Below are 16251 nucleotides of genomic sequence, written 5' to 3'. Positions count from 1 at the left end.
ATATGAGTAAGGTTAATATCGAGATAATTAATTTCTCGACTCGCAAGGAAATCTACGAGCGGGATTAATTTTTCTCGAAGCGAGCATATGTCTGGACGCACGAGCGCGCATAAATTAAGCTCGATCGATCCCGCGTCGTGTTCCGTTCGCGGATCGATCGATCGCCGAGGCTGTGTGCCATATACATACGTACAGGGAATCAGAAAGGTATTCGAAAAAAAGAACGTTTTCACCCGCGATTTAAAGCCGGCTGTCGCCGACGAATCGGTCAAAGGAGAGGAGCACGGGAAACGAGGGCTCGGCAGATTTACGCTTCTGCCTCGTCGTACCCCTCGTATCTCTCCTCGTTTCTGCCTTTGCCTGTCCCGACTCGGATGTTTGAGAATGTCGCGAGGAACGGGCGAAATCTCGTGTAATCTGGAAAAGCACGCGTTCCCCTTCGTGGGAACAGGGCCATTAAGAAACGCGGGCTTGGCGTTTCGATCAAGTCGGGGGAAGAAATTTTGATCGAAAATTATCCTTTCGCGTAACAGTGACGAATAAAGTATTATACTTCGACAGTTTATTTCACTCGAAACGTTAATAATAATCGGAAATAACCGTATACGAAGTAAAAATTTATATATATCATTATAATTTATATTATTTTTATAGTTACTTTAAGCGATTGCTTAATGGCCAATTCTGACGTAACACATTTTTGCTAGATTCGTACGATTTTGGACATTGTTCGATGGAACAAAGAGAAAAGAAAAAGAAAGGAAGCTCTCCCCGTGAAATCGATTAGCCGTTGCTCGAAAACGAGTTAACGGCACGAAAGACAGACTAATTAATATTACACGTATCTCGAGCCACGCGAGTTTCGACTCCTTTCTATCCCACGAGTGGTTCGCCATGGATTACCAACGCGGTTATCGCATTCCGATTAGAATCCCCCGTGGCGTGTGCATAGATATACAAACACGCGTAGGCGAGACAGAAATCTCTCTCGCGGCTTTTGGATCGCGATTTTTCCTCCTATTTTCCAATCTCGCCACCCTTTCCAGTCGAGTAGTTGGACATCTTTTCGAAAGATAGGGGGAGGAAGGAAGGTTGAAACGAGAGCTTCCTTCCTTTCTTTCTTTCTTTCTTTCGACGATCTGCGTGCGAGATACCGCGCGCGTGGGCGGCTTGGCGTATGGGCGTGCAAAAGGAAATCTTCCTCTCCAGAGATCCTCAATCTTTGCGAGATAAAGATATTCCCGTGTCCCTCGTGTGTATATATATCGAATAAGGAAGAGTTGTTTTCTTTTTCAAAAAAAAAAACTTTGTTAACGAGTTATCTCGGATACGCGCGACAGAATTGACGAAGCAAAGTCACGAACACCGAGTCGAGAAGATAAAGAAGAAGAAGAAGAAGAAGAAAAGAAAAGAAACGTGCAGAAAGAAAGAAATTCGAATCGAACCTTTCATCCTCGTTTTGCAAAGCACTGGAAAAGTTTGTTCGAGGATCTATGGATCCGATTAGATGCAACACACCTTCCGTTTCCACCGGTCGATCGAGCAACGTTGGAAAATAATGGATTGGAGGCCGTGGCTCGTTCGCCGTACATCACGCTAATGCTGTCGCTACGGTGCCTCATAGATCATGTCGATCCTCCTACGCTGCGATCCATTCGATAACGGATCGAAAATCCCGTGCTTTCACGGAAAATTCTGACTTCTGAACATACCTTCTTCCTCTCTTTCAACAATTCTCGATTTTTCGCGCGAGAATTTTTGCACGATGATCAAAGGGAAAACGTTTCGCAACGATAAGTTTCGATGCGCCACTCGCGTGTCAACGCCGCTTATCTTAATGCTTCAAGCTCGAAGCGGTATTGGCATTACAGTTTATTCTATCGACGATCGGCGGATCTGTTTTTCTTTAATCCGTGACAGGTTTTTGGTTCAGCTTGATCTAGATTCCTCCTCCCTCCCAATGATCGCTAAAAACAAATTTTCAACCGTGGAGAGAGAGAGAGAGAGAGAGATCTAAGGCGTCTGGCGTTCGAAATAGACGATTTCACTGTTTTTTTTTCTCTTAAGTATAAATAGAAGATACTCGAAGAGATAACGCGGTGGATCGACAACGTTCGCGCCGATACGACGAGCGTTGCTTCTTTTCTCTTCCTTCCTTTCGCGCGAAAATTGATCGCACGAAAACGTATTGGAACAAATTTTCGAGTGGTTACGAGTACCCTCGTGGCATCTGGCGTTTCGCTTCAAACAAAACTCGTACTGTTTGAACTCGGCGTATGCGATAATACGACAAGCTCTGCCCGTCCTATCATTATCGGAGCGGTTACGAAACGATTCGATCCGTTGTAATATCGAGAAATATTTATCCGCGAGGGAAATTTATTTAAGCGACCAATCGATTCAACGAAGATTATAGCAAGCGAAAAAAAATATTTCCTTACATTTTATCCAATAAAATTATTATTACATACAATTAATAAAATATTGTATTAAATACAATATTCTTACTTATACGAAGGGCGGATTTATTTTTCGCCCAATATCTTGATCCTTCGAAAGAGCATCCATGAAATTTTTCCTTTCGAAAGAAGAAAGGTCGAAACTATCTATCATTAAATGTTATGAATGCTATCGATTAAACGTTATGAAACAATTCGATCTGTTGTAATCGAGAAATATTTATCCGCAAGGGAAACGAAATTTATTTAAGCGACCAATCGATTCAACGAAGAAAAAAAAAATATTTCCTTACATTTTATCCCCGATATTTCTCACTTACATGAAGGGTGGATTTATTTTTCGCCTAACGACATCTCGATCCTTCAAAAGAATATCCGTGAAATTTTTCCTTTCGAAAGAAGAAAGATCGAAACTATCATTATCGATTAAACAATTCGAAACAATTCGATCCGTTTTTAATATCGAGAAATATTTATCTACGAGAGAAGTGAAATTCATTTAAGCGACGAATCGATTCAACGAAGGGAAAAAAAAATATTTCCTCACATTTTATCGCCGATATTTCTCGAAGGGCGGATTTATTTTTCGTCCAACATCTCGATCCTTCGAAAGAAGAAAGGTCGAGACTATCTATCTTTATCGGTTAAATATTATGAAACGATTCGATCCATTGTAATATTGAGAAATATTTATTTGCAAGAAAAGCGAAATTTATTTAAGCAACGAATCAATTCAACGAAAAAAAAATATTTCCTTACATTTTATCCCTAATATTTCTCATACGAAGAGCGGATTTATTTTTCGCCCAACGACATCTCGATCCTTCGAAAGAGCATCCGTGAAATTTTTCCTTTCGAAAGAAGAAAGGTCGAGGCTCGAGGAGAAAGCGGGCGAGGCGTAAAGAGCGATTGATTAGCGGGTGGATGGGGGAGAGGAATGGGAGTGCACAGTTAAAATTGCCGTGGAATTATTCTCCAGTTAACCGTGGCCACGTTTTACGATCCGATACATCCAAAGAGGCCGCGGCTCGTTATCAACCGTGTTTCTCGCGTTTCAGTCCATTGTGCACGCCTACTTTTGCCGACGCTCGTTCTTGCTTTACAACTGCCACTGCTCTGTTCTTCTGCGAAGAAAACAATTATTCCGGGATAAGTGTATCGTAGCTTTTTTTGACCGGAATCGTCGAAACCAGAAGAGATCGGAGAGAGATACTGAAGGGGAAGAGATTGGGAGGCAAGCAAGATTTGGAAGATGTTGAAATGTTATTAATAATTTAGCTAAATTTTGTTTATCGGGAAGTATCAAAGGGAAGATACATAAATATGGATCGAGCGGAAACGATTCTGGATCGTTGATAAATAAACACGGTCAAATAAGTTCCAGAAGTTTTTTTAAGAGGTATACGTACGATCAAGTTCGTTCAAAGATTGATTGGTTTAAAAAAGAAAGAAAAATGATGATGATATAAGAAAGGATAGATATCCGAGAAACTGTTATTAGATTAGAAATAAAGATAGAAATAACGACGAATGGGTGAAAAAAAGCACAGATTGCGTTAATTCGTCGTGTCCAGAATAATTGATAGCCTTTTTCGTTTCGAAATATATAAGATTCACGCTTTTTACAAGTTTCGTTGCATCGATCGGTTTAATAGCCGATTTAATAGCAATTTCATCAACCGTGTCGACGCGTTATACGCGTTTCTTCTCGTGTGAATTGCTTTCGTACGGGCTGCATTTACGAACGCGCGAACCGACGATAATAAATTCTCGATCGAGATTACGGATATCAAATATTTCTCTTCTTTTCCTTTTTTCGATACAAAAATTTGCATCGCGCGAAAAGTAAAAAAAAAAAGAATTGATAAACGTTCCTTCCAAAAGTATCCCTCGCGATTAATAATAATTTCAAAAAGACAAATTTCAATTTCATTCCCTGAGATATAATAATTTTCCAAGAAATTTAAACCGCACGCGCGCACAAACAAAAATATCTAAACACGCGAGAAGCAATTGCAATTTCAAGCCATTAGCCAAATTAATTATTCAACTCGGTCTCGGTATGTCGTTAAAGTTTAGAAACGTTAAAGATTGATCGAAATTGATTTAAAGAACATTCGCTCAAATTGTCCATATTATCCACGACTTTAAGTATCCATTGCGCAAAGAGTTTTACTATCTTCGGCGCCGATTAATTTTTACCATCGGATCCCGACGATATATTGTGACATCGGTACGGTGATTATAACTCGCTTCGTAACTCGCCGCATTCCCGCGCTTTCCGCGCAATCTCGGTCGCCGTCCAATCCACGGTTAAAAGCGGAATTCTTTCCGATCGATCGACTCGATGGGATTAAATCTGTCCACTTTTATCGTTACGCGAACGAATTTATATCTTCTTAGGGAGACAGGATCACGGAAACGCGCGCTGCACAATGCGATAAATTCTCCTCGAAGAAGACATTAATCCCGTGTTCCCGTCCCCTTTCCTTCGATACTCGGATCTTGCAAAATGAAATAATTTTTCCATACGATATTTCATACATATTTTGTTTCGATAATCTTGATCATTTCTGGATCGATGAGAAAAATCGATCAAACGTTTTTTGCTTATCATTCTTGGCGCGATTCAAATGAAGCCATTTCAATCCTGATTCCTGTGGAGTCGTGAAACCCGAGAAACCATCGTCTAATTACCCCTTAATTGCCACTCGGATTCTCAATTACCAACACGATTAAACGTCGAATAACACCGACCCGATAGATGTAAATTCCCGTTTAATAAGCCGTACCCTTATCTTTATTACAAAGTATAATACCATCCACTTCCGCCCTGTTAACGCGTAACGAGGAATTTGAAACTGAAAATGGCGCCAAAGCTCTCGCGTCTCTGTTTCGCGTCTCGACACTTCTTCGATTCCTTTAATGACGTTCCATGGGGACCGGTGCAATAACGAGCGGCAATTTATCGGCTAATAAATCGTCGTCCTTTTCTATCCTCGTCTATCTAAGCTCTCATCGAAAATCCACCATTTAACGGTTCCCTCTTTGCTCAACAATCGTACGTACCAAGAATGGTCCAAGAATTTTAATTATTTGCCAAGCGGTCGTCGAATTTTAAATCGATAGATTGTGTGAATCGTCGCGTCATCTTTCTTTATATTTCTTCGGGTCGATTTAATCCTCTGTTTGCTCAACGTAGTCGTACGTCCAGAAGAATTTCAATCGTCATAACGAATTTTAGATCGATAAGTTTGGAAGTGAAAATCAATAATGACGCAAAATATGTTATAAATATTTCTTGCGTCATTTCTTTCCTATCCGTTCTCATCGAAATCCGCGATTTAACCGTGGAATTCTTACATTTGCTTAACAATCGTACATACCAGTGGTCCGAGAATTTTAATTATCTACGAAACTATCGTATTTCAAATCGATAGATATTGAAAGTCAATATCAGAGCGACGAAAATATGTTATAATTATTTCTTTCGTCATCCTTTCTTACGTTCTCACCGAAAATCCTCGATTTACCCGTGGAATTCTCTCTCGTTTGCTTAACAATCGTTGGCTCGAGAATTTTAATTATTATATATCGAGTTTTAGATCGATAAGTTGGAAACCAATATCAGAGCGACGAAAATATTTTTTGTATTATTTATCGGCGACTGGTCATTATCCCTCGTACGTGCCTCTCTCATTTTCTATATATTTTGAAAGAAATTAATCAAGAATCTTAATTATTTATCGAGTTTTAGGCTAATGGATAGATAGATGGAGCTTAATATCACAGCTCAGACATCGAAGATATCGTTGAATATTCCCTTTTTTAGTCCCAAAAATCCTAAAAGAATAAAATAACACAGAATCCTCATTGATACCGAATCGGTGGAGCAAATACTCGGTCGATAAATCAGACTTTACTCGAATCGGTCGATTAACGAACTTATCGACCGTATTCACACGGATAAGATTACACGCCAGATGATTCTAATTCGATACCCGGTAATTTTGTCAAACGAAAATCGCAGCCACCCCCGCGTACCCTCGCCACCCCCTTCGCCATAATCAAAAGCACGATCAAAATCACGGGTCTCGTTGAACGTATCGATCGATAAATCAATACGACTTTCGCCTCCACGCTACGCGTATCATCCCCTTATCTCTCCCCATCCGTCCGTCGTGAATGGGCTTCGTTAAAGGAGTGGACGCGCAAAGTGATTCCCGATTGAACCGTTCACCCAATAAAGGGAACGGACAGTTTGCTTATCGGTTTAAAGGATGATCGATATTTAAGCCGCGATTTAAGCGCAGCGTCGCAGTCAACGGCCAGCCTCTCCTCCCCCTCCTCCTCTCGATCTTTCAGCTTTGTAACGAGAACGATTATTTATTTATCCAAGCGCATTGGCTGAACGCCGTTACGGGATTAGAGAGATCGTTATTTATGCTTCAGCAGCACGGTCGCGCGGTCTCGAGCCAACCACGTCCTGAATTAATCATACTCTAACGTATTCTCTTTTCTTTCTTTCTCTTTTTTGGATAAATTGATCGATCGGCGGCAAAGTTGTGCAAGAGCAGGCAAGAATGGAATTATTACAGCAGTAATCGATGTATGCATGCGACGAATAATTATTTATGATATTTAAAATATACGATCCTTTAATTCACGTTTACACGGAGCTGGAACAGATTGATTGTTGCAAATCCGAAAGTATTCAACTCGAACGATAAATAAAACTCTCCAACCGCGAGAGTTATTCAAATTGAATTGCTTCGTGGGAAAGATAATGGTAGCTAAATCGTTTGTTTATTACTAATAATTTAGCACTACAGAAGAGAGCGACACGTCACGATTAATCCACTCGTCCAGCGAACGAAATTTCCCGTAATTTTCGTGTAAACGATTTAATCTTTCGAAAAAACGGAACAATTACGAGCATTATTTGACACCAGTTAGCCAAATTGAATTCAAATGTGCGACTTGCGAGCGTGTCGTAAAAATTCCTCGAACACGATCTTTCCCTCTTTCTCTTTCGAGGCTGTGAAAGTGAAGGCGAGGCCTTTGTTCGAACGCAATACGATATTCGCATGGACGGGATCGCTAATTGCGAAACGCGATCGATCGCGCATCGGCAAACGCCTAGTCACGCATGACTGGGATCCCGATAGATGCTGATCACGATACACCCGTAGATTTATATATTCCGTTATACCCCCAGAAGAAAAGGAGCGATATCCCCCTCCCATAGAATGGAAATAACGTGGGACATTATCGACGCACCGTGTTTCCGACCAAAGAGATATTGCTTGCTTGTCTCGATACCGTCCTGTTTTTCGAGCCTGTTCAACGAACACGCGTCGTTCCTCGAAAGGATTCGTAAATCTAAATCCAATCTCGTTCTATCGAGAGCATGAAACAAAACACTGAGTGCATTTATATTTAATTACTATTTTAATATTTAATCAATATTTTCAGGGTGTCGATGCAACCCCGTTGGCTCGGTAAGCTCCACCTGCGACATCGTGACGGGTCAATGCCAGTGCAAGCCTCACGTGGCAGGCAGGCAGTGCGATCAATGTACGGTGAGTAAATAAATCTCGCCCCCGAATAAATCGATCTTTAAATCTTCCTCCTTCGTTCGAGAAGGTTGGCTTCTGGGGCTTGCCTGGGGGAGCCGGATGCGCCCCCTGCGGCTGCGACCCGATCGGGGCGCGCAACTCTTCCTGCCACGAGGCCGTGGGCCAGTGTTACTGCAAGCAGGGCGTGGGTGGGACGCGTTGCGACACGTGTCTGCCCGGATATTACGGATTCTCCTCGAACGGGTGCCAAGGTATCGCGTCGTGAAGAAACAAAAGAAGAGGAGAAGGAAAATAATCGAATCATTATTTTGCAGCGTGCGATCCGTGCGTACGTCCAGGTCACATCTGCGACCCGGACACAGGTCGCTGCGTGTGCCCGACCCTGACCTTCGGCGAGCACTGCGACCGATGCAGGCCCGGCTCCTGGGATTTGGTGGCGGGGGTTGGGTGCAGGCCGTGCGCGTGCACCCTCGGCTCCACGAAACCCCACTGCGACCACCGGGGACAATGCCCTTGCAGGATAGGCTACGCGGGGCTTAGGTGCGAGAGGTGCGCGAAAGGGTACTACGGTTACCCCAGGTGTCGACCGTGCGGTTGCAACGCGGCCGGTACAACGCGCTGCGACCGCGAGACTTGCGATTGCGACGACGAGGGACAGTGCCCTTGTAAGGTAAATAAATTTGCAAGACGAAGAAGTAAGGATTTTGGAGGAGTTTGAAGTTGTTGTTCTTCTTTTCGTTCGTTAGGAACACGCGGTTGGAAGGCAGTGCGATCGATGCAAGGAAGGTACGTTCGGTTTGGCGGTGGACAATCCGAAAGGATGCACCGAGTGCTTCTGTTTCGGGAGGACGACTTCTTGCCGGCAGGCTGGCCTTAGTTGGGGGCAACGGAGATTGCCGCGTCCACGAACCCTTTACGTCAACGACACCATCAACGAGATAGCGGTGAGGATCGGGTTTGTCCCGGGATCAATTCGTTGGAAAAATGAAAAAAATGTTTACAGGTGAGCAAATTTAGGTCGAAAATCTTTTTGTCTCCCGTCAACGGAGGTTTGAACATGACCAACGGACTCTCCACGATTCCTGACACCGAAGGTGATGTCACGATACCGGCACACTTGTATTACAATTATCCACTCTATTGGATGCTGCCCGACTCCTTTCTTGGCGATAAGGTTTTCTTCTTTTTCCCTCTCTCTCTCTTTCTCTTTTTTCTTTTCTACGCGTGTAAAATGAAATTTCACTTCGAAGGTCGTATCTTACGGAGGATTTTTAAGATTTACAAGCTCGACGGAGGGTGGGATACCTTTGAGGTCGACTTTTCAATACCCGATAGTGCAACTGCAGGGGAACGATAAAATTGTCCTGGAATATTATTTACCCGTGCCTGCCAACGATAATCATTACGAAGTCAGGTAATCACGATTAAAAAATCTAAAATCTATTTGAAGAATCGTCGTTCGATTCTTGGTATAAAGACGAGTATATAACCTGTCTCCCTCATTTTTCTTTTCTTTCCTTTCTTTCTCTAGATTTCACGAGTCGTTGTGGCAGTTGCAGAACAGGCCCGATTACAAAGTGACGAGGGAGGTTCTGATGGTTGCGTTGCAAAATTTGCAGTACATTCTGATAAAAGCTTCCGACAACGCCGAATTTACGAAGGCGACGTACGTTTTTCACATTCTCCTCCCCCGATAAAATGAAAGCCGTTTCCTCCTTCGTAACCTCGTCGCATGCGTCGCGTTTCAGTTTACTCGAAGCCTCTATGGACGCCGCAGTTTTAACACCTACACACATCCCACAACTCGCAACCGGTGTCGAGATTTGCAAATGTCCCCCGGAGTACAACAGCACATCCTGCCAGGATCCAAGCATCGGTTACTATCGATGGTACAAAAATACGACGGTTACGTCGACGATCGTCATCGATCTAGTCGGAGAGGCAAAAGCCTGCCAGTGCAACGGAAGATCCAATATTTGCAACATAGAGACGGGATATTGCTTGGTAAACCTTATTCGAATCTGTTCTGTATCGAAGATCTAGCTAACACGGTAGAATTAATGTAATATTGGCATGCAAATCGTTATAAATCGTTATCCAAGATGGAACAACCGTGTATTACGTGTATCGTGATTTAAGCGAATAAGGAAAGTAAACCGTGGTCAGGTGTTAATTTATTTTTTCTGAATCGAGAAAAGAAAATGTATATATCGATTCATTATAATTTTAGCGTATCAAATCTCTGGAATAAAAAAAAGGAATACACGTTTCTATGAAATTGTCGAGGAAATAACTAACTAACGTAGAATTAATGACAATTCTTTATAATTTGTTATTCAAGATAAAAACAATCGTGTATCGTAATTTAAGCGAATAAGGAAAGTAAACCGTGTATAGTCACGCGTTAATTCATTTTTCCAAATGATTAGAAAAAAATGCATATATCGACTTATTATAATTTAAACGCAACGTAATTAGACCTTTGGAATAAGAAAGCAATAACACACGTTTCTAGAATTGTCGAGGAAATAATTAATACATAGAATTAATTACTTAATATTAGCATGCAAATCGTTATAAATTGTTATCCAAGATAGAATAATTGTGCGCTATCGTAATTTAAATAAGAGAAGTAAATGATGTATGATCAGGCATTAATTTATTTTTCCAAATGATTAGAAAAAAAAAGTGCATATATTACAATTTAAGCGTAATGTGATCAAACCTTTGGAATAAGAAAGCAAAAACACACGTTTCTAGAATTATCGAGGAAATAATTAACATAGAAATTAATTATTTGATATTAATATACAAATCATTATCCAAGATAGAATAACTATGTATAATTTACGCAAATAAGGAAACTAAACCGTGTATAGTCAGACGTTAATTTATTTTTCCAAATGATTAGAAAAAAAAGTGCATATATCGACTTATTATAATTTAAATGTAATCAAACCTTTGGAATAAGAAAGCAAAAACACACGTTTCTAGAATTGTCGGGGAAATAACTAACACATAGAATTAATTATCTAATATTAACATGCAAATCGTTATAAATTGTTATCCAAGATAGAACAATTGTGTGCTAATTTAAGGGAAGTAAATAATGTATGATCAGGCGTTAATTTATTTTTCCAAATGATTAGAAAAAAAGTGCATAATTTAAGCGTAACGTAATGTTTGGAATAAGAAAGCAAAAACACACGTTTCCAGAATTGTCGAGGAAATACCGCGGGACCAAGATGCGACATTTGCGCGGACAGTTTCTACGGGCATGCCGACTTCGGCTGCAAACCGTGCCCCTGCCCGCAAGCGGACAAAAGATTTTCAAGTACTTGCACGATTCTCGCCAACGCGGAACCGATCTGCGTTTGCAAACCTGGTTCGTACTCTTTTATCATTCGACCATAGAAAACCTATCCGTTTAGATGAATTTTTTCCTTTTTTCTCGCGTGCTTTATTATCCGCTTTTATGCAAGGTTACACCGGGAGGAAATGCGAGCGTTGCTCGGCCGGTTATTACGGATTTCCTCATCTGCCCGCTGGAAAATGCACACCGTGCGAATGCAACCCGGCTGGAAGTTTGAACGATGAATGCGACACGGAAACGGGGCAATGCAGGTGCAGAGCCGGGTCCACGGGCCGCGATTGCTCCGAATGCACGGCGTATCGCCACGTTTTTATAAACAACGTTTGCACGTGTAAGGGAATCTTGTTATCTTTTCATTCGAATCTTTGAAACCGATTTATTTATTTATTTTTTTTTTTCTTTTTCTCTTCAGCGTGCAACGATAACTGCACCGGTATACTGCTCGACAATTTGGCTGCGCTTTCCCAAGAATTAGCCGAGGGTACCGTGCACATAGCGGACGGATACGTCCCCCCTCCGTGGCAGGAATTGTCGTACATCGATTCGAACACGACCGAGTATTTGGAAGAAATGAATCGGCGGAACAGATTGAAGCAAAGGATGAAAAATATCCCGTGGAACAAGTACAGGGAATTATTGAAGGAAGTGGAAGTGTTGCTCAGAGCTGTGAGTGATTGATTGAAAAGAATTTTTATTCCAAGGAAATATTAAAAATATATATACGCGATATTTTATTTTTCAGGCTAATGAACAAGTGAAACGCTCGGATAATCTAAATTCAAAAAGCAACGATTTAAAGAATAACATATTCAGCGCAAAGATCGAAATGGATAATCTGAAGAAGTACATAGAAGGTGATCGTCTTGAAAAAAAAAAAAAGAACGCACTCCAATTTTATATTTCATCCGTAACGATAATTTTTATTTCCTTTTAGACACGATTCTACTGTTGAATCAATACAGCAATGAAAACAAAAGGATAGAATTGAAGAAGGCGTTGAAAACGGCGAAGATGATTTTAAACGGTATGAAGGAAGCGAACTTAACAAGGAAGAGAATGGAAGTGGAGAGTTTTCTCGGGTTAGTAGAGACTCGTGTCGAAATAATTATCAAATTCGTATTGCTATCCATCATCGTTTCTTATTAACAGCGATGCCCAGGAGACGATCGGTTGGTTAAAATCCTTGTACGACGCAACGGAGCCACTCGCGATCGCTCAAGACGACGCGGAAGAATACTCGATAAAGTTGAACGACGTGAGAAGCATCATAGAGGAGACGATGGAAACGTTGTTCACGTACGACGGATTGTACAACGATATTAATGAAACGTTTTCAAAGGCTAAGAATCATTGCGACGAGATCAACGGGTTGCGCAATAACTCGTCCATTGTCGAAGGGGAAAAGTTGACCAACGAGACGCGCGGTTTCATCCTCGACTTCCAAAATAACGTTCAAGTACGTATCGATCGAATCGAAAATTGGAACGATATCGATCATTTTGCCGAGATTATCATCCATTTTTTCCAACGTTTTCTACCATTTACCCGCTCGTTATATCGAATTTTTATTCAATTTTGTACACCTTAAAAAAAAAAGAAAAAAAGAACGCGTTATCTCGATTATTAATATTAATTACAAGTAAAAATAATTATATCGCCTAGCTGTCGAAGGAATACCTGAAATTGAGAAATGTATTAAATTGCAGGATCTTCCAGAACTGAGAAACAAATTAGCATACTGGTTTGATAAATTGGGTATGAAGGAGGAACTGCTGTACAGATTAAATTACGAATATAACGACACATACGTGATACCCGCGATTGCACACGTGAAGAATTTATCGAGCTACGTTGACCAGTACGTCAGGTAAGGGAAGAAATTATTTATTATTCTCATTCCTTCCTTACTTTTTTATTCCTCCTATCCACTTTATCGCGATATTAATTAATATTTAGATAGTCAAGCGACTACTACCTGCTATAATCGTCGAGAAAAAAGAATATTAAATATTAAATTCGTTTCTTTTTTCTAAAATTATCATCGGGAGCGTTCTTTCGCCCTGTCCTGAGATTTGCTTGACTGTTTAAAAGTGATGTTAAAAGGAAAAGAATATATATATCCATGTATATACATTTCGCAAAATGGTCCTGTAATTTCGAACGCAGTTCCAGTTGCGAATTAATAATCGCATTATATTAGCTGTTTACGCTATCAATTTACGTAATTGACGATCGATAACTTGATAAAGTGCAACTTGGCGTTTCTGCCGAGCAGTCTGTTTTCCGAGACAAGAAACATCGCAGCTAGCCCGCTCAAGGCCAGCCAAGCGTACAAGAATATCGTCGATAACATAAGGAGCGCGAATATCACAGCGATGGAAGGTAAAGAGATTACGAACGACGCGTACAACAAGGTGAGGGATTAAAAAAAAGAAAAATATCTCGAACGATCGAACAACTGTTGTGTAATGTTGTGTCGATCGATCATCTCTCCGTGTAATAAATTTCAGACGTTCCCCAACGGGCCGAATTCGAAATCGTTGTTGGACATTGCCAAAGAGGTGTCGAGGGCATCGTCCAAACAGTTGGAACGAGCGAAACAGCACGAGGAATTGGTAAAAAAGGCGAGTGTTGAATTGGAATTGCAAAAGGAAGCTGTGACCCTTTTGAAAAATACTTTGAACAACACTGGAATCAGAGACAATCAGGTTAATCTAAAATTGCAAAAGTTGAAAGATGATAGTAAGAAATGTGAGTGTCCGTTTGTCCGAGGAAAATTTCTTTCCACATTTTCTAACAATTCCGTTCGTAAATTTCCAAGCTTTTGAATTTTTCCAACTTTTCCCCTCTTTTATTTAGTACGAGAAGATGTAGAAAATATATTGAAAGAGAACGAGATGGTGCTGGAGAACGTGAAAATATCGCGAAAACTTGTCGAGGATTACGAGGAAGGAATTGCCGATAGATTGAAACCGAAACTGAACGAATTGAAGAGGGAGGGTGATTCCAAGATTAGCCTGGCTAGCGAAAAATGTAAGAATCTTTACGCATTTCTTTATTTTTAACTTGTTTTAAAAAAAAAAAATTATTTCAGTGACGGAAGCGCTCAGCAACACGAAAAAAGCAGACGCGAGATTGATAAGCTTCTCGAATGCTGCCGCGAAGAGGAAGAATGTATTCGACAAGTGGAACGATACGTTGGCCACGAAATTGCAGAATCTCAAAGACAAAATTGCCGAAGCTAGAAATACCGCTGACGGAGTAATTATCTTATTTCTTAAACATTGTCAAATAACAGAATAAGAATACATATACAGAATAAATATTCGAATAAAATATCCCTCCCCTTTAGATTCGCGTTTCTTTGAAATCGGCCGAAGGAAAGGAATGCAGCCGCTCCTACAGGCCGTCTACATTGCAGCCAACGTCGACGAATACAATCGTGATGACGTTCGCGCTTCCAAAAGGGAAGAAAGAAGGCTCTCTATTTTATTTGCCGAGCAGCATAAACGTAAGCAGCGTATCGAGATTGAATTAAAAAAGCGAACAAAAATACATTCGTGTTCATCACTTACAGGACGACTTCATCGCTCTGGAGCTGGTCGACAGGAAGGTGAGATTCGTATGGAACGTTGGAGGAGGTACGGGCATTCTTACGCATCCCGAGATCATACACAGCAGCGATATTCAGGACGACAAGTTCTGGTACCGCATCGAGGCTGAAAGGTAAAGTAATAAAATCGTGTTGCAATCGATAACAATATCCTTTCCTTGATTTGAAATAATTTTCAGGGTACGGCACGTAGGTAAATTACACGTGCGAAAGCAAGTGTCGACATCTAGGGGGTATCCCGTGGTGAAGAATTCGACCAGCTCCGAGTACGGTCGTTTCGACATTACCACGTCGGATCGTGTCTGGATAGGGAAAATTCCCAGACCGGAGCGGAGGAGGACCGAGCTTATCGCGTCTACCGGCCTTCCCGGTTGTATACATCAAGTCATCCTAGACGGGAAACCTATAGGCCTTTGGAACTTTGTTACAACCGCGCCAGACATGGCTTGCGAGGCGTGCGTGGAAGGGTAATGCGCGCAAGACATTTTTTTATCATCGAGAATTGGAAATGATTTTAATCTCCGCTTCAATGTTTGTAGAGTGGAAGATGTCAGCGACGACACGGTTTACAGTTTTAACGGAGAGGGATACGCGGTGAGAAACAGAGTTTCTTCTGGCCCTTACAATCCGTACCGGTTTGTAATATCGATTAACTTCAGGACTTACGACGAGAACGCCTTGCTGTTTCTGGCAATCAATCCGGACAACGTATGTAACGTTCAAATAATAATTTCTTGAAATGATCTTCATCTTATTAAACTATCTTATTTTTTATTTGATATTATAGAATCAACACGTCATAATATTCCTTCGAGAAGGGAAAGTGATTCTGCAGATTGGTTACGGTAGTAACGTCAGCATGGAAATGTCCTCAAACTTTAAATATAATACCGGCAACTGGACAAAGGTGGATGCATTCAGATATTACCAATTGCATAAAAACATTGAAAAGTGTAGCTTGAGCGTAGGGGAAAACGACAAGAGAATCGGGGCACCCGCTACTCAGCCCAAAAAGGAGGATATTCCCAATTTTCTTCAAGCTAAATATTACATCGGCGGTGTCCCACCGAGTTTTCGCGCGGACAAGTTAATGCTACCCTCCCAAGTGTCTTTCCTTGGCTGTATGTCTAATATCATAATCGAGGTGGGCTATGATCCAATGGCGGAACAGTATTATGGCGTTGAGCCTATTTGCGCGAATAAGGTAAGGATAAGTTTTATTTTGAA

General features: G+C 41.2%; 1 protein-coding gene across 2 annotated transcripts in view; it reads left to right on the top strand.

Moving 5' to 3' along the window:
- Positions 1 to 16251, top strand: part of LOC410775 (laminin subunit alpha-1) — a 116098-nt gene that overhangs the window by 97076 nt on the left and 2771 nt on the right. For both annotated transcript variants that reach the window (XM_026442277.1, XM_026442281.1), the window contains 24 exons: positions 7935 to 8041; positions 8106 to 8289; positions 8353 to 8708; positions 8785 to 8982; positions 9042 to 9212; positions 9289 to 9452; positions 9570 to 9704; positions 9787 to 10042; positions 11255 to 11423; positions 11521 to 11742; positions 11824 to 12077; positions 12154 to 12265; positions 12346 to 12490; positions 12561 to 12867; positions 13118 to 13278; positions 13687 to 13825; positions 13922 to 14162; positions 14271 to 14444; positions 14506 to 14672; positions 14764 to 14922; positions 14989 to 15137; positions 15204 to 15491; positions 15564 to 15732; positions 15812 to 16228. In XM_026442277.1, coding sequence (XP_026298062.1) covers positions 7935 to 8041; positions 8106 to 8289; positions 8353 to 8708; positions 8785 to 8982; positions 9042 to 9212; positions 9289 to 9452; positions 9570 to 9704; positions 9787 to 10042; positions 11255 to 11423; positions 11521 to 11742; positions 11824 to 12077; positions 12154 to 12265; positions 12346 to 12490; positions 12561 to 12867; positions 13118 to 13278; positions 13687 to 13825; positions 13922 to 14162; positions 14271 to 14444; positions 14506 to 14672; positions 14764 to 14922; positions 14989 to 15137; positions 15204 to 15491; positions 15564 to 15732; positions 15812 to 16228 — 4844 coding nt within the window. The remainder of the gene's footprint in view (positions 1 to 7934; positions 8042 to 8105; positions 8290 to 8352; positions 8709 to 8784; positions 8983 to 9041; positions 9213 to 9288; positions 9453 to 9569; positions 9705 to 9786; positions 10043 to 11254; positions 11424 to 11520; positions 11743 to 11823; positions 12078 to 12153; positions 12266 to 12345; positions 12491 to 12560; positions 12868 to 13117; positions 13279 to 13686; positions 13826 to 13921; positions 14163 to 14270; positions 14445 to 14505; positions 14673 to 14763; positions 14923 to 14988; positions 15138 to 15203; positions 15492 to 15563; positions 15733 to 15811; positions 16229 to 16251) is intronic.

Source organism: Apis mellifera, linkage group LG1 (assembly GCF_003254395.2).
Source record: "Apis mellifera strain DH4 linkage group LG1, Amel_HAv3.1, whole genome shotgun sequence".
NCBI lineage: Eukaryota > Metazoa > Arthropoda > Insecta > Hymenoptera > Apidae > Apis > Apis mellifera.
Note: the sequence above shows the minus strand (reverse complement) of the source record. Positions and strands in the feature narration are given on the sequence as shown.